Consider the following 23,854-nt stretch of genomic DNA (forward strand, 5'->3'; position numbering starts at 1 on the left):
TTTTTGCCAATTTTTCCTGCTTCAACACCTTCATCACCTTCATTACCTTCAAGAACTGACTGTTCACTTGCTGCCATATCCCACCCCTTTACAGGTGCCATGTTTTTCACTTTACCTGCTAGTGGTTTTAATGTTATGGCTGATCGGTTTGCTTGTGAGTGACTGGGCTGCAGAAACAAAGCTTACATTGGCCGAAAAATATGTTTAGTAACATTTCATACAATAGACCTAATCAAAGACTCTTGCCTTGTCTCTGTCTCTGTGTTCTGCAGGTAGTATTGTGTACCTGGGAATGATGGTGGGAGCGTTTTTCTGGGGAGGTCTGTCGGACAAAGTGGGCAGACGGCAGTGTCTATTGGTGTGCATGTCTGTCAACGGCTTCTTCGCCTTCCTGTCCTCGTTCGTGCAGGGCTACAGCACATTCCTCTTCTGCAGGATGCTGTCGGGGTTTGGGTGAGTACCTTCTGTTCACGGTTGCAAAACCCTCTGTTTCTTATACCACTGTGGGCGGGTTTAAGGGTCAAAGTCCTGGAGGTCAGAGTCATATAGTTATTAGTATTGCCATAATTGCAGCATATATACTTGACTTGTCCAAATATTTGTGGACACCCTTTCTAATGAACACATTAATGCACCCATTACTTAAACAGATGTGCACACACACAGCTTGTCTAGTCCCTGTAGATAAAGAAGTACTGCCAGAATAGGACTCTCTGTAGCAGATAAACATCATGACCCTATTGGCACCATGCTGCCTAATAATGCCAGGCGTGGGCTAGTAGAGGGGTATAAAGCCCCCCAGCAGCATTGAGCTGTGGAGCAGAGGAAGAACTGTGTTCTCTGGAATGATGGATGGTGGCGCTCCATCCAATACTTATATACTAATATATGAGAGTTGGGGATCCTCACTAATTCTCTTGTCACTGAATGCAATCAAAATCTCACAGCAATGCTCCTCTAAAATCTAGTAGAAAGCCTTCTTACCTGGACAGTAGAGACTCCAAGAAGTTATTCCAACAAAAGCAGGAGAAACTCTTTTTTTTTTTAATTCCCTTGATTTCAGAAGAAACTGAATAAATGTGTGTCCCAATACTTTTGTCCAAATAGTGTAGGTCTGTCATGCAGAGTTTTTCAGTGCAGTCGCTAAACTGCAGTGTGAAACCCAAACGAACCGGATCAGATGTACACAGTGTAGCACAAACATGAACCTTGGCCTGGACCTTTCAGGTGTGAACCCACCCTGTAGGGCGATACACTTCTCTTATTTTACCACCCCGTGTTTAGGGGCGTCAGACGTTGAGTGCCGTAATTGCTCTTTCTCTCTGCAGCAGAGTCAAATCAGCGAAGGCCTCTGCTGCTCGAGGGCTCTTTAATTATCCTCGTCCAGAGCGGTTCTACTCGTTTAATTCTAGAGGGTTCTTTACGGCGGTCCAGGGAGCAGTTTAGCGTTTGATTGGGCTGCGGCAGGAGTTTGACCTCAGTTTGACCTCAGGCTGTAGCTGTTGCTGTAAGGGCCTTCTGCCGCCCACCATGGGGTGTGTGCTCTTGTAGTGAAACACACACACACACACACACACACACACTTAGTGTGACACATAGTGACCCCCATGTGCTCCAGAACATTCTGTCTGGGCTCCATGCTGAGATAACGACTCCTCTGTGAGCAGCACAAGCCAGACCACACACTCCATCTCACTCTCGCTACTCTCTCTATCTACACTATATGGACAAAAGTATTGGGACACCTCCACATTCCACCTACAGGAGCATTTTTTTAGGACATCCCATTGTAAACCCATAGGCATTAATATGGAGCTGGTCCTTATTTGCTTTGCAGCTCTACCAGCAGCAGCAGGTCTGGAGCTCTGCAGTTATTGAGTCAGTTGGAGGCTTTTCTGCACTATGAGAAAAGTCTGAGCTCAGCACTCGGCCCTGACCCCGCTCTGTAACTTTACGTGGTCTGACAGACACTCGGTGGACACTGAGCTGCTTTCTGTGAGCTGTTCCTCCTAAACTCTCCCACTGTTCAATAATAACACCACTCACAGCTGATGGAGGAAGATCTAGGAGGGAAGGTCTAAATTTCTCCAGCTGACTTGTAGTTGTTGGTGCAGCGGTGTCTCCTATTACATACAGAACCACGCTGGAGTTCAGTGAGCTCTTCAGAACCTCCCGTTCTTTCACTGATGTGTGGAAGAAATACAGACTGCAGGACTAGAGGCTGGAGTTTATACAGCTGTGGTGGTAATAGGACTGAATCAGACACCTGAATTCAATGATTAAGAAGTGTGTCCAAATACTTTTGTCTATATAGTGTATCTTCGTATTGCACTCACTCTCTTTTTGCTTTCCTTCTTTTTCTCACTCTCTTTCTTTTTCTATCTCTCTCTTCGTTTTTCTTCTTTCTCCTCGCTTTCTCTTTCCATCTCACTCTTTCTCGTTTTCTCTCATTTCTTTTCATTCTCTCTTCCTTTCTCTTTTTCCCAGCATTCTTTTTCTCACTTACTCTCTTAATTTCTCTTCTTTCTCCTTGCTTTCTCTTTCCATCTCACTCTCATTTTCTCTTTGTTTCTCTTCTTTCTCCCTGCTTTCTCTTTCTTGCTCACGCTTTCTCACTTTCTCTCTTCATTTCTTTCTCCCTACTTTCTCTTTCTCATTTTTCTTTTGCTTTCTCTGTCTCTCTCACTCTTTCTAAAATTCTCTTCATTTCTCTTCTTTTGCTCTTCTTTCTATTTCTATCTCACTCTTTCTCATTTTCTCTCTTCATTTCTATTTCTCTCTGCTGTCTTTCTCTCTCACATTATCTCATTTTCTCTTATTTCTCCCTGCCTTTTCTTTGCTTTCTCTTTCCATCTCACTCTTTCTCATTTTCTCTCTTCATTTCTCTTCTTTCTCTTTTTTCTCTTTCTTGCTCACTCTTTCTCTTCTTTCTCTTTGCTTTCTCTTTCCATCTCACTCTTTCTCATTTTCTCTCTTAATTTCTCTTCTTTCTCCCTACTTTCTCTTTCTCTCTCACTCTTTCTCATTTTTCTTTTGTTTTCTCTTTCTGTCTGCTTTCTCTGTCTCTCTCACTCTTTCTAAAATTCTCTTCATTTCTCTTCTTTTGCTCTTCTTTCTCTTTCTATCTCACTCTTTCTCAGTTTCTCTCTTCATTTCGATATCTCCCTGCTGTCTCTTTCTCTCTCACATTATCTGATTTTCTCTTATTTATCTCTGCTTTTTCTTTGCTTTCTCTTTCTATCTCACTCTTTCTCCCTTTCTCTCTCTTTATTTCTCTTTTTCTCTCTCGCTCTTTTATCTCATTATTTAATCTCACTCTGTTTCTGTCCTCATTTGTCTTCTTCCTGTCTCAGTCTTTTGCTGTATTTTTCTCTATTCCTCTTTTCCTCTCTTATTTCTCTTTCTTTCTCCCTTTCTCTTCTTTTTCTCTCTCTGCTGTCTCTCCCCCCCCCCTTCATTCTCTAAGTCTCTCTCCCTCCCCCCTCTCTCTCCCTCTGTTTTTATGCCACCCTGTGCGTAAGTTATGGGTCAGTGCCAGCAGGTTAAAACAGCCCAGTGAGCAGCAGTGTGTTCTGCTCTGACATTGCAGCAGAAAGAGAGAGAGAGTGAGCGAGAGAGTAAGCAAGAGAGAGAGAGAGAGAGAGAGAGTCAGCAAGAGAGGAGAGAGAGAGAGAGAGAGAGAGAGAGAGAGAGAGAGAGTAGAATAAGTACAGCAGTGTGTTTTATTGCTAATTGAATGAGTGGCCTGTGCTCTGTCCTTGTGGAGTGCTTATCTTCAGCAGTGCGCCAATCTGCAGCCCCGCCAACCCCACCACACACACACACACACACACACACACACACATACACACACAGGAGTCAAAGGTCATGCTCAGACACAGCCCTGATGCATGGGTCGATTCTGTGTATTAATTAGGTGTTGTAGTGGCTGAGCGGAGATTAACTTCAGGGCATTACGAGCTCCAGGGTGTGTTTAAAGGAGCAGTGATGAAGACAGAGGATCCAGGAAGCAGCTGCAGATGATCAGAACATGGATGGAGAGGATTATTCTGGAGGAGTCTGGAGTCTTATTTAAACCTCAGACGTTTAGTCTGGTCTGATCTTGATTGATGGTTGAAGTGAGTGAGGGGTGAAGAAGATTACCATCATGGCCAGATCAAAAGAGCTCTCTGAGGCCTTCAGAAAGATAGATCTTGGGTTTCCTCCTTCATCATCAGCTGTGGTGAGATCTACCTGCTACCATGATGACATTTGAGGACTGTTGGAGGCTTCTTTACTTCTCTTGTGGCCTGAACTTGCTAGAACGTCCTGACCTAGCCATGTTCATGGTCAGCTGTTCTACTTGTAGATGATTTAGTGGAACATCTGATTTCTAACAGTTCTGAGATCTTCTCAAACCCCTTCCCAGACTCCTCTGCATCTCCACCTCAACCTTCTTTCTGAAGGCCTCAGAGAGCTCTCTGGATCTGGATCTGGCCATGATGGTGATCTTCTTCACCCCTCACTTCAACCCTCAATCAAGATCAGACCAGACTAAACGTCTGAGGTTTAAATAAGACTCCAGACTCCTCCAGAATAATCCTCTCCAACCATGTTCTGATCATCTGCAGCTGATCTTCTGACCAGGAGTCTAATTCTACATACAGTATTTCTATGAATTATTACATACTGCTTTTCCCATCCTTCTCTACAGGATTGGTGGAGCAGTACCCATCGTCTTTTCGTACTTTGCGGAGTTCCTGGCACGGGAGAAGCGTGGTGAGCACCTGAGCTGGCTCTGTATGTTCTGGATGATAGGTGGGATCTACGCCTCTGCCATGGCCTGGGCCATCATTCCCCACTATGGTGAGTCCAAGTTATATTGTGGGTATATAACTTTGTTTGAAGTATGAGATGCTCGTTTAAATGCACCTGTGGCAAGTAACAGATGTGGGCAATATAAAAATCACACCTAAGGGGGCTAAGGCGCTGTCACCATGATCAGAGGGTCGTTGGTTCGAATCCTGGTCATGCTGCTAGCCATCGGCAGCCGGGTCCAGAGAGAGCACAATCAGCCTTGTATCACTGGCGTCTGGGGGCTGGTGCTTTGTTGACGGGTATGTGGCGCTTCCCTCCAGCGAAGGGGGCGTTTGCTAGTCGGGGGGGGCGGGCCGGGGGGTCCAAAAATGGGCCAGACAAAATTATTGGCAAGTAACAGGTGTGGGCAATGTAAAAATCACACCTGAGGGGGCCCAGGTGGTCCAAGCGCTGTCACCATGATCAGAGGGTCGCTGGTTCGAATCCCGGTCATGCCGCTAGCCATCGGCAGCCGAGGTCCAGAGAGAGCACAATTGTATCACTGGCGTCTGGGGGCTGGTGCTTTGCTGACGGGTATGTGGTGCGTCCCTCCTGGCGTCCTGATCTGCTGCTTTGTGACCTTTCCACATTTCTACACCTTCGCGCTTTGCATGATCACTTTTGACAGTAACAAGAAGTACAATAGCAGTGCTCTCGGACGAGCTCCGCCGCAGCTAATGAGATATGTCACTCAGTAAACACTCCTTTACACCACTGTGGAATTTCATCTAGTCTGGTGGGATTACAGCGTTATTGTCTGTGAAATAATGGAATTACAAGCCCCTGAACGCAGGATAGGTCTGAAGGAGGAGGGATAGAGCAGGGCGAGAATGGATTCTGGAACAAAGGAGGAGAGAAGAGCAGGGAAGAGGTCGTCTGAGGATAGCAGAGGGAGCGAGGGGAGAGAGGGGGGTGGTGAAATGATTAATGTAGGCTGGGTTAAGGATATTTAAAGGATGAAGGAACACAGTACTGAATGAGAGCGAGCGCAGAGAGGTGTGAAAGGAGGAGAGAGAGAGAGTGAGAGAGAGAGAGAGAGAGAGAAAGAGAGAGAGCAGGAGAATGTGAGGAAGAAGTGAAACATTAGAAATTGAGAAGAGGAAAGTAGAGGAGAAAAGGATAGGATGTAGAGGGTAAATAAAGAGAGGGAGAGACATGGAATAGTAGAGAGAGAGAGAGAGAGAGAGAGAGAGAGAGGAACAGAAGGTGGAGAGATAGTATCCTATAATTCATCATTACCACAGCACAGGAAATGAGAAGTGAATGGAGGAGAGATAAAGGTGTGATGGAGGGACGAAGGAGAAGAAGCAGAACCCTCTCTCCATCTCTCTGCTCCTCTTCATCACTGTGAATTAGTTTTTCTCCTTCAGCCTAAACTTCAGCTTCTCACCTCTTCTAAAGGTACACATATTTGTCACTGTACAGCGAAATGTGTCGTCCGCATTTAACCCATCTGTGGTAGTGAACACACACACACACACACACACACACACACACACACACACACACACACACACACACACCAGTGAACTAGGGGCAGTCAGTACACACACCCAGAGCAGTGGGCAGCCAACTCCAGCCCCCAGGGAGCAGAGAAGGTCAAGGGCCCAGCAGTGGCAGCTTGCCGAGCCCGGGAATCAAACCCACAACCTTGTTATCGACAGCCCGGCGCTCTAACCGCTGAGCCACCACTTCTCCTCTCTTCTTACCCTTATTTTATTTTCTCTTCTCTCCTCTTTCTTCTGCTCTCTTTTTACCTCATCTCCTCTTTCTTCTCTTTTCCTCTCTCTTCTCTTCTCTTCTCTTCTCATCTCCTCTCTCTTCTCTTCTCTTCTCATCTCCTCTTTCTTCTCTTCTATTCTCTTCTCATCTCCTCTTTCTTCTCTTCTCTTCTCATCTCCTCTTTCTTCTCTTCTCTCTTCTTATCTCTTCTCTTCTCATCTCCTCTCTCTTCTCTTCTCTTCTCTTCTCTCTTCTTATCTCTTCTCTTCTCATCTCCTCTCTCTTCTCTTCTCATCTCCTCTCTCTTCTCTTCTCTTCTCTTCTCTCTTCTTATCTCTTCTCTTCTCATCTCCTCTCTCTTCTCTTCTCCTCTCCTCTCTTCTCTTCTCTTCTCTTCTCATCTCCTCTCTCTCTCTTCTCTTCTTTTCTCTTCTCTTCTCCTCTCTTATCTTTTCTTCTCTTCTCTTCTCATCTCTCTTTTCTTCTCCTCTCTCTTCTCATCTCCTCTCTCTTCTCTTCTCTTCTCTCTTCTTATCTCTTCTCTTCTCATCTCCTCTCTCTTCTCTTCTCATCTCCTCTCTCTTCTCTTCTCTTCTCTTCTCTCTTCTTATCTCTTCTCTTCTCATCTCCTCTCTCTTCTCCTCTCCTCTCTTCTCTTCTCTTCTATTCTCATCTCCTCTCTCTCTCTTCTCTTCTTTTCTCTTCTCTTCTCCTCTCTTATCTTTTCTTCTCTTCTCTTCTCATCTCTCTTTTCTTCTCATCTCCTCTCTCTTCTCTTCTCTTCTCTTCTCTTCTCTTCTCTTCTCTTCTCTTCTCATCTCTCTTTTCTTCTCATCTCCTCTCTCTTCTCTTCTCCTCTCCTCTCTTCTCTTCTCTTCTCTTCTCATCTCCTCTCTCTCTCTTCTCTTCTTTTCTCTTCTCTTCTCCTCTCTTATCTTTTCTTCTCTTCTCTTCTCATCTCTCTTTTCTTCTCCTCTCCTCTCATCTCTCTTTTCTTCTCATCTCCTCTCTCTTCTCTTCTCCTCTCCTCTCTTCTCTTCTCTTCTCTTCTCATCTCCTCTCTCTCTCTTCTCTTCTTTTCTCTTCTCTTCTCCTCTCTTATCTTCTCCTCTCCTCTCTTCTCTTCTCTTCTCTTCTCTTCTCTTCTCTTCTCATCTCCTCTCTCTCTCTTCTCTTCTTTTCTCTTCTCCTCTCTCTTCTCTTCTCTTTTCTTCTCTTCTCTTCTCTTCTCTTCTCTTCTCTCTCTTCTCTTCTCATCTCCTTTCTCTTCTCTTATCTTTTCTTCTCTTCTCTCTTAGTTTATTATTGCCTAGTTTCTCTTTATACGTTCTCTATTAGCTATCACCTCCCCACAGTTTGAGGAGAGTGTGTGATGATTGAGGTCTGCAGTTAGCACCATGTTATTTGATTATTCACTACATTACACGTCTAAGCTACTTTACGTCAGCACTAAACTAAAGAAGCCACTACATTTGAACCGAAGTGTGAATTCATTGTTTTCTCTGAGGTCAATGCTAAACGAGTGTGTTCTAAGCAATTAAGCTCTATGTGTGTGTGTGTGTGTGTGTGTGTGTGTGTGTGTGTGTGTGTCCTGCTGACCATGGTCTGGCCCTGTTCTGTTGTTACTGCCTGAATTTCACCCTCACAGCTTTTCATTACAGCTTAAAAACCCTTCCCTCACTCTCACCTCCCTCCCTCCTCTCCGTCCCGTTCGTCCAGAGAGTGACTGCAGCTCATAATTGAGGTCAATTGATTAGCCGCTCTTGTTTTACCACCTCGTTTTTCCACATTCAGAGGCAGTGGTGTGTGTGAACATGGTTCTGCCGCAATGCTCCCATCTCTGTGGGATGTGTGGGGAGGGGTGGTGTTGGAGGACTGGTGCTAGAGTGTGTGTGTGTGTGTGTGTGTGTGTGTGTGTGTGTGCTCTCCTAACAGTATAGATTCTGATGCTGATGTTCTAGTTGATGAGGACTGCTGTTGCTGTTTGTCTCTCTGCACTTATGGATCTGCAGAATTTATCATTCTTGGTTCTCAAGTAATACACGCTATATTGACAAAAGTATTGGGACATGTGTTCTTTCAATTGTTCTTCCAAAATCAAGGATATTAAAAAGATTTTCTGCTCAATGCTGGGGGGGCTTTATAGCCCTCTACTAGCCCACGCCTGGCATTAGGCAGCATGGTGCCAATAGGGTCATGATGTTGATCTGCTCCAGAGAGTCCGATTCTATTGGCAGTACTTCTCTATAGGGATAGACACGCTGTATGTATGCATTTGCACATCTGTGGGAGTAATGGGTGCACCTTAAAGAAGCTGAATGCATTTATTATAAAGGGTGTCCACAAATATTTGGACAAATAGTGTATATTTACTGACTGCGATGTGATTACAGTTTATTGTAGACCACTCACTGCTCTCAGGGCAGCAGAGCTTTGCTGGGGTCTCCAATAAATAAACAAATTATAATGTTGAGGTTTAGGCCACGCCCATTCCGGGTCCCTCGGATAGACAGATATAAACATTTTGAACACTGAACATAACCTCACTGCATTAGTGAGTTTAGAAAACTGCAGACTGTGAACATGGTGAAAGCATGGGGTAGATGACTGTGTGGAGACCCATTAACACCTCAGACTATGAGAAGAGTGGACACTCGCTCTGAGGCTCCAATAAAACCATAAATACACACATTTAAAAAGTCTATATTAACTTGCACATTCATTGTGCACTTTTTTTGTAGTTTACATCATTCTTACCCAAAAATAATACAGTGTGACTTGTGATTGGGTGAGTGTGAATTGTGTGTATGTGTGTGTAGTGAGGAAGATACAATAATGTCTTAAATTGTGTGAGTTTCTGTCTGTGTTTCTTTAAGTGTGTTCATGTCAGAAAAATATAAACTCTCTCTTTAGCTCTATAGCTCTGTGCCTGTGTTCCTGTGTGTGTGTGTGTGTGTGTGTGTGTGTGTGTGTGTGTGTGTGTGTGTGTGTGCGCGCGCATGCTGTACATCAATGTGAGCAGCAGCTCAGGCAGCCGGCTGTGCGTTCAGTCCATTATACTCCTAATCCATATAATAAGATTCTCTACAGCAGCAGCTCAACACACACCCACAGGGCTCAAGACACACACACTGTCATACACTCCCTCCTGTATACACAGCTTTACTGACACACTCACACACAGGAGCCATGTGTATGTACGGTGTGATAAACGTCTGCAAGGAACAGACTGCTAATTTAGGTTTATATAGAGTTAATTACAGGTAGACACTCTCACTGACCACTGACTTTCTGTTTATTTGGGTTTATTCTAATGTTATATAGAGTTAATTACAGGTAGACACTCTCACTGACCACTGACTTTATGTTTATTTGGGTTTATTCTAATGTTATATAGGGTTAATTACAGGTAGACACTCTCACTGACCACTGACTTTATGTTTATTTGAGTTTATTCTAATGTTATATAGAGTTAATTACAGGTAGACACTCTTACTGACCACTGATTTTATGTTTATTTGGGTTTATTCTAATGTTATATAGAGTTAATTACAGGTAGACACTCTCACTGACCACAGATTTTATGTTTATTTGGGTTAATTCTAATGTTATATAGAGTTTACATGTAGATACACTTACTGACCACTGACTTTATGTTTATTTGGGTTTATTCTAATGTTATGTAGAGTTAATTACAGGTAGACACTCTCACTGATCACTGACTTTATGTTTATTTGGGTTTATTCTAATGTTATATAGAGTTAATTACAGGTAGACACTCTCACTGACCACTGACTTTATGTTTATTTGGGTTTATTCTAATGTTATATAGAGTTAATTACAGGTAGACACTCTCACTGACCACTGACTTTATGATTATTTGGGTTCATTTTAAAGTTATATAGAGTTTACATGTAGACATACTTTCATATTCCAAGGTCTCAGAGTTTCTGAATGTAAGTGCAGGATGAACACATCTGCCCCAGAAAACGACCTGGTCTGACTGAGACTGAAGCTCAGAGATAACGCTGCTGCCAGATAGTGATCTGAACTTTTTCAGAGGATCTTTTTGTCACTATTAGAGAGCTCTTTAGAGTGTGAAGCGGGGGGACGCTGAGCCGGGCGGGATAAAGATCCGACTCCTCAGACTCTCCTCAGCTGCGAGAGGGGCTGTGCTGCCAGATAATGATCCAGCCTTTCAGGTTCAGTGGTAAGAGACAACGCAGGGCTGCCAGATAGTGATCTCACAGCTGTGTCTGTTTGTATGTGTGTGTGCATGTGTGTGTGTGTGTGTGTATGGCAGAGAGATGTGTAAGATAGCACTGTTGTTCAGGCCTTATCATCTGTAGGCCTCATATCCACACAGTGAGGCATGTTGGTGTGACCAGAAAAACAACAACAAAGAAAGTGAGAGAAATGAATAATGCATATGAAATTAGATTTTTTATGATTTTTAGATTTTTATGAATTATGAATATATGTAGCAAGTTTACGACGTGTACTAGTGTGTATAAGTGTGTGTGAGGGAATTTGTGTACACCAATATGCACTCATATGTGTTTCTCTGCTGATATACAGGATAGGTTTTAGCATTAATTGTAGACATGCAGGACATGCAGGATGGTTGTGCAGCTTAAATGGTGGTTCCCACTACCAAGCAGTGCCTAGTCTATTACTACATGGTTGCTATGCTATCCCAGGTGGTTCTGTGCTTAATGATGGTGAGCTGCTGCTGCTGCTGCTGCTGATGCTGCTGATGGAGTTGAACACATCCTCCACACTGTGCTGGCTGGACTGGGGGGCGTCCAGGAGAACCCTGGAGGAACCGACCAAGCTCTGTTCTTCAGACTAGCTCACCGACAAGATCTCACTACTTTCTTTCTTCAGAATGAGAAGCTCTTGTTTCTCCTTTTTACTGGATTTATGTTCTGGAGCTTCTACAGTAAAACTCTCTCACTGCTGAGAGACGGGGGGTAGAGTGATGGGATTAGGGGTCTAAAACCTCTACACTGTATTGTGTGTGTGCATGTAGATGAAAGAAAGCTTCACTTTCAATTGAAGTCAATGTAAAAATATTTAATTCTAATACATGCTATGCTATATATGTATTATATATATATATAATATGTCATATAATGTCATATACATTTCTGATACAATATACAATATCTATCTTTTGCAGCATTTCTATTGGTCCAAGAACCAATAGGTCAAGAACAACTACCAGATTTACATTATGGACTGAAAAAAATAAACATCCCATATTTAATGTGCCCTTACTTTTGCATTTTGTGCACTCACATTTAACTACATTTAATGTTTAGTTTGCTTTAAATAGATTTCACGTACATATTGCTGTATGACCCCCCAATCTGCACTCCTGGCATTTATCAGTGCATACCTGAGGACAGATGGACGTTTGTCAGTGTGCGCTGACTATTGATTTCTCCTCCATTCTAACCCAGCAGCTCACTGGAGACTCCAGCGTAACGGTTTACCACCATTAAAGAGTATCGAACCATCAGTTTTTGGGGAGGAGAACATTTCTCACCTCAGATCTTCACCTAGATAGAACAGGACTCTCTGGAGGGGATACATATTAGACAAATAGAACCTACTGGGGTGGGGGGGGGCATTGAGGAGCTGTGGAGCAGTGGAAGAACTGTGTTCTCTAGAATGATGGATGGTGGAGCTGGGATGAAGTGGGGTGGGGATTATCCAGACTTGAGCTCTAATCGGTAAATACAATCAAACCCTCACAGCAATGTTCCTTCAAAATCTAGTAGAAAGCCTTCTTCCCAGGACAGTAGAGACAGTTACTCCAACAAAAGCAGGATCAGCTCTTTTAATACCCTTTGATTTCAGTGAATGAGTGATGTCCCAATACTTTTGTCAATATATTGTACCATCTGCAGATATTGCTGAGATTGTGCAAATATCTGCTGATACTGATGTTTCAATGATGTCATGTACACACACTGTATTTCTGGTCAGCTGTACCACCAAATGTGTGTTTTAATTCTGTGTGTGTTTGTGTGTGTGTGTGTGTGTGTGTGTGCAGGCTGGAGTTTCAGTATGGGCTCAGCGTATCAGTTCCACAGCTGGCGAGTGTTTGTGGTGGTGTGTGCGCTGCCGTGTGTGTGTGCGGTCGTAGCCCTCACCTTCATGCCTGAGAGCCCACGCTACTTTCTGGAGGTAAGTCTCGAGTGTGTGGCAGTGTGTGAGTGTGTATGGGGGGGGGGGGTGTCTTACGGTGTCTGATGGTGCTTCTGTGCTCGGTAGATGGGGAAGCATGATGAGGCGTGGATGGTGCTGAAACAGATACACGACACCAATATGCGTGCGAGAGGAGAGCCTGAGAAAGTCTTTACTGTGAGTATACACACACACACACACACACACACACACTAGTATTGTACAGTATAGACACCTGGGTTTTTGTCTCCCCCTGCAGGTGAACCGTATAAAGATCCCTAAGCAGCTGGATGAGCTGGTGGAGATGCAGTCCGAGTCGGCGAACCCTGCAGCTAAAGTGCTGTTCCGCATCCGGAGCGAACTCCGAGGGGTCAGTACACCTGCTCCCACACACACTCCCAACATCTCAGGCCTGGGATTCCCACAGGCGTCTGTCTGGCTCGGCACAGTGATGATCCCCTAATTGGAAGAGCGAGCACCAAACTAATTCATATGCACTATATGTCCAAATGTTTGTGGACACCCCTTCTAATGAATGCATTCAGCTTCTTTAAGCTGCACCCATTGCAGACACAGCTTGTTTAGTTCCTGTGAAGTAGTAATGCCAATAGAATAGGACTCAAACATGATAAACATGATCCTCACTAAGGCTCTTGTCGCTGAATGCAGTCAAATCCTCACAGCAATCCTTCTCCAAAATCTAGTAAAGTCTTCTTCCCTGGACAGTAGAGACAGTTACTCCAACAAAAGTAGCATTAACTATGTCTAATACTCTTGGTTTCAGAAGAAACGATGAATGAGCAGGTGTCCCAATACTTTTGTCACATGTGTGTTATAGATCTGGATGACGTTCCTAAGGTGCTGGGATTACCCTGTGAAGGACAACACAGTAAAGCTGGCGATTGTGTGGTTTTCTCTGTCTTTTGGGTAAGAGACAACTCTCCAGTCTTGTTCTCTGTCTCACTCTCTCTCTCACACACACACACACACACACACACACACATGTCTAGGAGTCAGCTAAATGATCCATCCATATGAAAGAAATATTAGATAAAAAGTCTTCTGCCATGTGGAAAACTCTCCTTTCCGCTCTGTCAGGCTTTTAGGATCAAAGAGTGTCTTACACACACACTCACACACACTTTCTAACTCACGGACACGCAAGCTCACACTGTGTGCACGAGTGTAATGAGGTGCTGTCCTTTTGTAATTGCTCAGAGGTGGAGCTGTGCGAGAGGGACTAACGTCTGTGTAATTACTGTTGTCTCTAAAGTCACTGTGTAGATGGGCTCAGTGGTGGAGCTGCATGAGAGGGACTAATGTCTGTAGAATTACTGTTGTCACTATAGTCATTGTATGGATGGGCTCAGAGATGGAGCTGCACAAGAGGTACTAACGTCTGTGTAATTACTGTTGTCTCTAAAGTCACTGTGTAGATGGGCTCAGTGGTGGAGCTGCATGAGAGGGACTAATGTCTGTGGAATTGCTGTTGTCACTATAGTCATTCTATCAATGGGCTCAGAGATGGAGCTGCACGAGAGGTACTAACGTCTGTGTAATTACTGTTGTCTCTCTGTCACTGTATCACTGTGTAGATGGGCTCAGTGGTGGAGCTGCATGAGAGGGACTAATGTCTGTAGAATTACTGTTGTCACTATAGTCATTGTATGGATGGGCTCAGAGATGCAGCTGCACAAGAGGGACTAACGTCTGTGTAATTACTGTTCTCTCTAAAGTCAGGACGGGCTCAGTGGTGGAGCTGCATGAGAGGGACTAACGTCTGTAGAATTCCTGTTGTCACTATAGTCATTGTATGGATGGGCTCAGAGATGCAGCTGCACAAGAGGGTCTACTGTCCGTACAATTGCTTTTGCCACTATAGCAATTGTGTGGATGGACTCAGTGGTGGAGCTACATGAGAGGGACTACTGTCTGTGTAATTACTGCCATCACTATAGCTATTGTATGGATGGGCTCAGAGGTTGACCTGCATGAGAGGGACTACTGTCTAGTTAATTACAGTTGTCTCTAGAATCATTGTGTAGATGAACACAGAGGCAGAGCTGCATAAGAGAGGCTACTGTATGCGTAATTACTATTGGCTTAGTCATTGTATAGATGGGCTCAGTGGTGGAGCTGCATGAGAGGGACTATTATCTGTGTAATTACTGTTGTCTTTATAGTTACTGTGTGGATGGGCTCAGATGTGGAGCTGTTCCAAAGAGACTAATCCTTTGTAATTTCTGTCGCCTCTGTTTAGTAACTGTGTAGATAGGCTCAGAGGTGGAGCTGCGTGAGGGAGACTACTGTCGGTATAATTACTGTTGCCAATATGGCCATTATGTGGACAGAGCTCTGAGGGGGAGCTGTGTGACAGGGACTACTGTTTGTGTTATTACTGTTGTTTCTTTCAATAGTCACTGGGTACATGGGCTCAGAGGTGGAGTTGCGAGAGAGGGACTACTGTCTGTTTAATTACTGTCGTCTCTACAGTCACTGTGAATATGGGCCCAGAGGTGGAGCTGCGTGAGTGGGACTAGTGTCTGTGTAATTACTGTTGTCTCTACAGTCACTGTGAAGATGATTGGCCCAGAGGTGGAGCTGCATCAGAGGGACTGCAGTTAATGTAACTAAAGACCTCAAGTTTTTATCTGGGTGATGGGCTGATCATGGAGCTGCGTGGGAAGGCCTAAGTTTCTCACTGTTAAATCAGTGTGTGTTCTCCTGTTCACCGCTCTACACTCCTTCTCTCTCTCTCCTGTTTTCTCACAAATCAGAGACTTATAAGTCCTAAAAAAGGACACCCCGTCCGGTTCTATGTGCAGGTACTACGGCCTGTCCGTGTGGTTTCCTGATGTTATAAAGCACCTACAGGCAGATGAGTATGCATCCCGGGTGAAGATCCACAGTAACGAACGCATCGAAGACTTCACCTTCAACTTTACTCTGGAGAACCAAGTCCACTCCAATGGACTCTTCATCAACGACAGGTCAGTCTCATCATCGGTACGATGGAGAATTACACAAGTCAGCCATAATATTAAAACCACTGCTAGACCAAGTGAAGAACACTGACGATCTGCTTCCAGTGGATCTACTAGACAGCGAGCGAACGGTCAGTTCTTGAAGGTGATGGGGGGAAAATGGACAAGCGTAAGAATCTGGGACACTTTGACAAGAACTAGACTATGATGTTCTAGATATCTGGATCAGAACATCTCCAGAACATCAGGCATCAGGTCTTGTGGGGTGTTTTCTAGTAAGCAGTGGTCAGTACCGACCTACCAAAAGTGCCTCAAGGAAGGACAACCAGTGAAGTGGCGACAGGGTCATAGGTGCCCAAGGCTCACTGATGCTCATGGAAGCCCTGCCCCCCTCACAACTTACTGGACGTATGTTATTAATGGTGCCAGAGACCACAGGACACCTTCAGGGGTCTTGTGGAGTCCATGCCTCGCCGGGTCAGAGCTGTTTTGACAGTACGAGGGGGGCCTGCACAGTGTTAGGCAGGTGGTTTTAATGTTATGGCTGATCAGTGTGCACTGAGTTCATCGCTGTCACAGCTGCTTCCTCAGCTCTGCTCTGGGACCTGCACAGGTTTAATAGAGGGCAGGTGCATGTGTGTGTGTGTGTGTGTGTGTGTGTGAGCTAAAATCAATGCTGTTGATGGGTAATAATCCCGTCACAACTCCCATAAGATAAAACCCTGGCTCAGTTCCAATCTAAGATTTTATCCTCCACTGGTCTGCAGTCCAGCCTGGCCAGACAATGTGCAGTGTACCTGTGTGTGTGTGTGTGTGTGTGTGTGTGTGGTCACATGTTGTGAATGTGATTGTTCTTTATCTTAAAAAAGAAAGGCACCTAGGGTGGCGTCCCAGTAGGCCGTGAAACAGTCCCGACAACAGGAAATTAAAAACCTCTTATCTCCTTTCCTCTCTCTCTCTCTCTCTCTCTCGCGCTCTATCTCTCCTATACTGTTTTCCCCACCTGCTTGCACAAATACATGTCCAAATGTTTGTAGACACCCTAATTCTACTTTAATTTGCATGCATTGATGAGACAAACACTCAAACACAGCTTGTCCAGTCCCTGTAGAGAAGTACTGCCAAAAGATTAGGACTCCCTGTAGCAGATAAACATCATGAACCTATCAGCACCATGCTGCCTAATGCCAGGCATGGGCTAGTAGAGGGGTATAAAGCCCCCCAGCATTGAGGAGCTGTGGAGCAGTGGAAGAACTGTGTTCTCTGGAATGATGGATGGTGGAGCTCCATCCAGTACTTTTGGGATGAGGTGGAGGTGGGTGGTGATCATCCAACATCCTGACCTCACTAACGCTGCTATTGTCGCTGAATGCAATCAATTCCTCACAGCAATGCTTATCCAGAATCTAGTAGAAAGCCTTCTTCCCTGGACAGTAGAGAAAGTTACTCCAACAAAAGCAGAAGAAACTCTTTTTAATACCCTTGATTTCAGAAGAAACAGCCAATGAATAGGTGTCCCAATACTTTTGTCCGTTTAGTGTACATTATGTAGACACTGAATAATCCTGTTTATCCGTGGGAATGTACAGTGAGCAGTTGCACGGTTGCTGTGCTGTACAGATCGGGTAATAGAGAAGTGGTTAAATGTCACTGCTGCAGCCGGTAGTGGCTTAAATCCCAGGTATTATTACCCCAAGTTCTCCTGGACGCCCCCCTCCCAGTCCAGCCAGCACAGCGTGGAGGATGTGTTCGACTCCATCAGCAGCAGCAGCAGCAGCTCACCTGATTTACCATCATTAAGCCCTGATTTACCACCAAACCAGGTGTTGATCTGAGGAGAACTCTAAATAATACTAGACTCCATGAGAGAGGAGAACTTTGGAGATGTTCTAATGATGAACACAGTGATGGAGAACCACCACCACTTTCTGTAGGAGTGTGATTATTAGTGTTTATTATATTATTAGTGGCTCAGCCTGTTACATTCGTAGACCAGGTCACTGCAGAACCTTCCTTTGGTTTCTAATAAACTGAAACATCCAGCTTGGTGATGGTGATCATGCTGGTCAACCAGCTTGTTCTTGCTGGTCTTACTGGTCAACCAGCAAGAGCCAGCTTGGTGATGCGGGTCAACCATGTTGGCCATGTTGATCGACCAGCATGGTCATACTGCTTAACCATCTTGGTCATTATAGTCGACTAGCGCAGTCATAGTGGTCAACCAGCTTGGTGATAGTGATCATGCTGGTCGACCAGCTTGGTCTTGCTGGTCTTACTGGTCGACCATCTTGGTCTTGCTAGTCCTACTGGTCGACCAGTATGGTCATACTGGTTAACCATCTTGGTGATGCTGGTCAACCATCTTGGTCATGCTAGTCGACTAGCTTGGTGATGGTAATCATGATGGTCAACCAGCATGGTCAAGTTTGGTCATACTGCTTGTCTAGCTTGGTCAGGTATATCATGCTTGTAGACCAGCTAAACCATCAAACATCAAAACAAAAGCATACCTTACACTGGTCAGGAGCTAAGCTTGTCAACCAGCTTCACCAGCTTGACCCACTTCTGATGGTCAGGCTGTTTGTATCCCAAATATGAATGTCCCAATATTTAATATATAAACATAATATCCCAATCAAAGCACAATTACTGCTACTGTCAAATTTGTCAGGTCACCAGTTGCCTTCGCCATCGCACTACCACCACCATGTTTGAGAGCTCTCTGTTGCTTTGTGTGGGCAGGTTCGTCAATATGAAGTTTAAGTCGGTCACGTTTAAGGACTCCACCTTCCAGAACTGTTACTTTGAGGACGTCACTTCACTCGGCTCCTTCTTCAAAAACTGCACCATCTTAGACACCTTCTTCTACAACACAGGTGAGTTTAGGGAGGGGGGGGGGGGTCATGCAACAGAGGTGAAGTAAAAAAGACAGACCTTAGAGTCTGGGCTTTGTATCACACACACACACACACACACACATCCAGTCCACACATTCAGCCTCACAGTCAGTCAATTCTGGCAGGTTCCTTATGTGATCACCAGGCCTCTGATGGAGGAGCGTGAGGTTTAGGACAAGGCCATTGTAGAGTCAAGCTGACAAAGATTCCAGCCCAGAATGAACTGCAGCATTCAGCAAAATAAATGCTGGCCACAGCTTGAGACTGTGCATTTGGGAGGCCTCATGGGAAATGTAGGCCTTATGCTAATACAGAGAGAAAAGGAGGGAGAGATCAGTGGGTTCAGTGGAAATGCTGATGTTGCAAACACTTCAGAATAATATATATATATATATATATATATATATATATATATATATATATATATATATATATATATATATATATTTCTTTTTTTTCTTTATATTAGATACATAGTACAAAAATCTCAAAGAGTAATACATTCTGTGGACTTAAGGGGGCGACAGAGAGCTTTTATTAAGGGTGGGTAGACAGAAAGCCTGTTAATGTGTTAATGGAGAGCCCAGGCTTATTTAATTCCTCTTATTGTACCAAAAAATAAATAAAAAATCTATAACTTAAAAAAATAGTAAATTTATACGTTAAAAATTCTCCAAAAACGTACCAGCATATTTGGTTCCACCGAAAATTAAGAACACACCAGTAAAAAACCCTAAAGTTTATAACACACTTTTCTGAACCTTACCATACTTAACATACACTACATGTCCAAATGTTTGTGGACACCCCTACTTTAAGTACTTTAAGTTGCACCCATTGCTGACACAGATGTGCAAAAGCACACACACACAGCTTATCTAGTCCCTGTAGAGAAGTACAGCCAATAGAATAGGACTCTCTGGAGCAGATCAGCATCATCACCCTATTATGGCACCATGCTGCCTAATGCCAGGCGTGGGCTAATAGAGGGGTATAATAAAGCCCCCCAGCATTGAGGAGCTGTGGAGCAGTGAAAGAGCTGCGTTCTCTGGAATGATGGCTTGTGGAGCTCCATCCAGTACTTTTGATGAGAAGGGGAGTTGGGGATGTCTGAATGCAATCAAATCCTCACAGCAGTGCTCCTCCAAAATCCTCCAAAAAAAATCAATAAGTAAGTGTCCCAATACTTTTGTGTATTTATCATGCCTAATAAGAAATGGGCTACCTTCAAGTACCCTCTCTGGCCATTAGGGGGTGCTATTGCTGAGCCTCAGTGTGTGCACAAATCTAAATAAAGCCATCCTCACACTCATGTCTCTCTCAGATATCGACGACTCGAAGTTCATTGACTCGTCGGTGATCAACAGCACGTTCGCCCACAATAAGACGGGCTGTCAGATCACGTTCGATGACGACTACAGCGCCTACTGGGTCTACTTCATCAACTTCCTGGGGACGCTGGCTGTGTTGCCAGGCAACATTGTCTCCGCCCTCCTCATGGACAAAGTTGGGCGATTAAGCATGCTGGGTAAGTCGATCTGCGCTGGATGCCATATATTACACAGCTGCGTATGGGATACCAAGCAACACCTTAGCAACCACCTAGCACAACTCCATATGAGGAACCTAGCAACACCTTAGCAACGCCATTGCTTGTTTGTTGTCTTTTAGGAGGGTCGATGGTGTTGTCGGGTATCAGTTGTTTCTTCCTGTGGTTCGGCACCAGCGAGTCCATGATGATCGCCATGCTGTGTCTGTATAACGGCCTCAGTATATCCGCCTGGAACTCACTGGATGTGGTCACAGCTGAGCTGTATCCCACCGACAGAAGGTACATCCACACACACACATTCACAGGCCACTTTATCAGAAACACCTCCCTTGCAGCTCCAGTCAAAGACTGTAGACCACCTGTTGATGCACAGGCTGTGAAATTGTCCAAATGTTTGTGGACACCCCTTCTGATGAATGCTTTCAGCTACTTTAAGTTGCACCCATTGCTGGCACAGATGTGCAAATGCACACACACACACAGCTTGTCTAGTTCCTGTAGAGACGTACTGCTAATAGAATAGGACTCTCTGGGCTAGAGGGGGATAAAGCCCCCCAGCATTGAGGAGTTGTGGAGCAGTGGAAGAGCTGTGTTCTCTGGAATGATGGATGGGGGAGCTCCATCCAGTACTTTTGGGATGAGCTGGGGAGTTGTGGATGATGGATCCAACATTCTGACCTCACTAAGGCCCTTGTCGCTGAATGCAATCAAATCCTCACAGCAATGCTCCTGCAAAATCTAGCAGAAAGCTTTCATCCCTGGACAGTAGAGACAGTTACTCCAACATAAGCAGGAGAAACTCTTTTTAATATCCTTGATTTCTGAAAAAGCAATGAATAAGCAGGTGTCCCAATACTTTTGTCCATTTAGTGAATAGATATATAGATCAACACTAGCAAAAAATATACTCAGCACTAATGTTTTGATTCATTTCTGTAACTTTCTTTCCAATTGTGTGTGTGTGTGTGTGTGTGTGTTGTAGGGGTACTGGCTTCGGGTTCTGCAACGCTATGTGTAAGCTGGCAGCTGTATTGGGCAACCTGATTTTTGGCTCGTTGGTGGGCATCACTAAAGCCATTCCCATCCTGCTGGCCTCCGTTGTGCTGGTCTGCGGCGGCCTCGTCGGACTGCGACTCCCAGACACCCGCGCCAACGTCCTCATGTGACCCCAACCTCCGGCCAATCACCTCTAACCCAAGAGTCGCCACGGAAACAAGGAGGACACTCCAGGTTGGAGCAGATGCAACAGGCTAAGACATCGACACCCTGGCGTCTCGTTTACTCATCAGATCATCTGCGCTGGTTATTAACTGCTTCACTTCATTTGTAGCCGAGTCTCGTTCACACTGCTGACACTGCAGTCTCGAGAGTTCCTCGACTGAGCCTCGACTGAGCCTCGACTGAGCCGCCCGGAACCTCGCAGTGCCAAACGGACCACTCTTGTGGTGTGTTTTGATCAGGGGTCTGCCTCACCAAGTGTATAAATGTATGCTTTTTACCCGTTTCCCCCCAAATTAGATCGCCCCCCACCATCACACGCAACACCCCCGGCACTACTTAGGGCGAGACCAAAACACGCCCCCTCCGACACCTCCGCAGCTAGCCACACCTCTTTTTCTGAATTGCCACTGATGCAACGTCACCAGGCAACCTATTTGCCGTATACCCGGCTAGCAGACATCAGTGACGGCCAGCGCCGCACTAGAGTGATGTTGGGGGAAAGAGAGCGCCCCCCCCCCCCCCCCAGAGATAGCATGGCCAATTGTGCTCTCTCTGGGCTCCGGCTGCCGATGGCTGCCGATCGATCCTCTGATCCCGGGGCCCACCACCCGGGACCCCCCCAAAGCAAATTCAGCGGCCTTCATACTAAACGCTACCGCTGTCTTTTTGCCACTCAGTGGGCGTGGCCACCGTGAATTCTGCCCCCTCCACACCATGCAAATCCATTGTCACACCGCTGTTAACAATGTTAGCCACTCAGCTGCTAGGCTAAACCAAATAGTGCAAATTTTACTATTAAGAGACCCCCGCTTTGTGAGACAGACCCCTATTGCCCGGCCTACTGTCAACATTACTGTGTTAAAGTACAATCTCTACTGATTTTAGCTTTGCTGTTATTCCACACCGCCCGGTTCCACGCAGAGTGGACGATGTTCAAGCCTTTTCCACCTGAGTCCGTCCTGAGAAAAAAATCAAGGCCATAGAAAATATCGAGAGTAATAACAGCAGCTATTGGTGTTAGTGTAGGCTCACTCTCTGCTGACCTCTGACCTCTGCTACTAACACTTCTTAATAACAAAAAGCTGAACAGAAAGCAGTTGTTTTTTTCCTCCTCTTTTTATGACGATTTCAAAGCTGGCAGAAGAAATCCTAAAGATTCATCATCGCAGCGAAAAGGCTTTAGACTTTGTTCGTGTTTCTGTGATCTGTGTGGTCAGTTAAAGCTTATTTGCAGGGGCTTTGCTTTCGGGTGCTTGTGCTTTTATTTTTCCTCCCTGAGTCCCAATCTGATATATGGCCATATATGTATTTATATATATATATACATATACTTTACATGACTTATTTTCCTTACATTCGCATCTCTCCGTGTCTATGCAGCCGTTTAATTCCAGGTATTTCATCAAGCAGAGCTGAGTTATCTGAATCTGCAGACTATGAACGGCATAAAGTCCAACAGCAATGTGAAAGACTAGTGGAGAGCCGGCCGAGACATGAGAGCTGTGATTGGCCGTCGAGGTTATTATTATTTTAGCATAGTGATTCTGAATGCTCTCAAAGTTCAGATATTAGCACTGTGTTTAAATCTGAATAATAACTTCTTTACATTATAATTATTATTATAATAATCATTTCTCTGCATTATTTGAGCAGCTGTCATTTCTGCTAATAAATAAATAAATGCTCTAAATAGTAATATTTTTATTTTTATTTGGATTTTAGGGGAAATGATGTTCATGATTTATGAAATACAACACAAATGTTAATTTCCCTAAAACACATTAAAACCAGAGAAACTGATCATTATAGTTCATATATTGTCACAGTCAGCAACAGAAGAACAACAGGAGAAGAAAAAAGGTCAAATTTTATATATGTTAGAATTTGATTTATATAATTTAATAAACAGAATTCTCTTATATTCAATATACATTATGTAGTATATAAGGTAGAGTATTTGTATATTTGAAAATAACTTATTTGACATTTTCAAGCATGAGATATATTAACATATAACATATACAAATATATATATATATATATATATATACCAATATATAATAGACCACTGAGTCTTCAACTGGCTGCTTTACAGGAGAAGGAAACATCCTTAACTTTCAATGGAAGTCAATTTAAAATGATTTTATTTCAAATCATTTTGGAGCATTTCTATTGGTCCCTTCATCCTAAAATTCTGATACAATGTAAAGAACGACTGCCAGGTTCACATTATGGAGAAAAGTAGAAAATGGCAAAAAAGGAGATATGTAATATATGTGTGACACACATCGTTATGGTTTCACCCGAAAAAGAGAATATAAAGAGAATCAGAATTTCATGATGAACGGACCAATAGAAACACTCCAAAAGGACTTTTTTTTTTACTGGCCAGTTGGAGACTCAATGGTCAATTATATATTGGTTATATATATATATATATATATATA

General features: G+C 44.2%; 1 protein-coding gene across 1 annotated transcript in view; it reads left to right on the plus strand.

The window, feature by feature from the left end:
• Positions 1-23,854, plus strand: part of LOC140538922 (synaptic vesicle glycoprotein 2C) — a 59,156-nt gene that overhangs the window by 30,843 nt on the left and 4,459 nt on the right. Inside the window, exons 4-14 of the mRNA XM_072661466.1 lie at positions 273-453; positions 4,694-4,845; positions 12,620-12,753; positions 12,841-12,930; positions 13,013-13,123; positions 13,592-13,680; positions 15,579-15,743; positions 18,480-18,613; positions 19,959-20,162; positions 20,306-20,465; positions 21,169-23,854. The exon at positions 21,169-23,854 is cut by the window's right edge and continues 4,459 nt beyond it. Of these exons, the coding sequence (XP_072517567.1) occupies positions 273-453; positions 4,694-4,845; positions 12,620-12,753; positions 12,841-12,930; positions 13,013-13,123; positions 13,592-13,680; positions 15,579-15,743; positions 18,480-18,613; positions 19,959-20,162; positions 20,306-20,465; positions 21,169-21,352 (1,604 nt within the window). The 3' untranslated portion in view covers positions 21,353-23,854. The remainder of the gene's footprint in view (positions 1-272; positions 454-4,693; positions 4,846-12,619; positions 12,754-12,840; positions 12,931-13,012; positions 13,124-13,591; positions 13,681-15,578; positions 15,744-18,479; positions 18,614-19,958; positions 20,163-20,305; positions 20,466-21,168) is intronic.

Source organism: Salminus brasiliensis, chromosome 18 (genome assembly GCF_030463535.1).
Source record: "Salminus brasiliensis chromosome 18, fSalBra1.hap2, whole genome shotgun sequence".
In the NCBI taxonomy this organism is placed as follows: domain Eukaryota; kingdom Metazoa; phylum Chordata; class Actinopteri; order Characiformes; family Bryconidae; genus Salminus; species Salminus brasiliensis.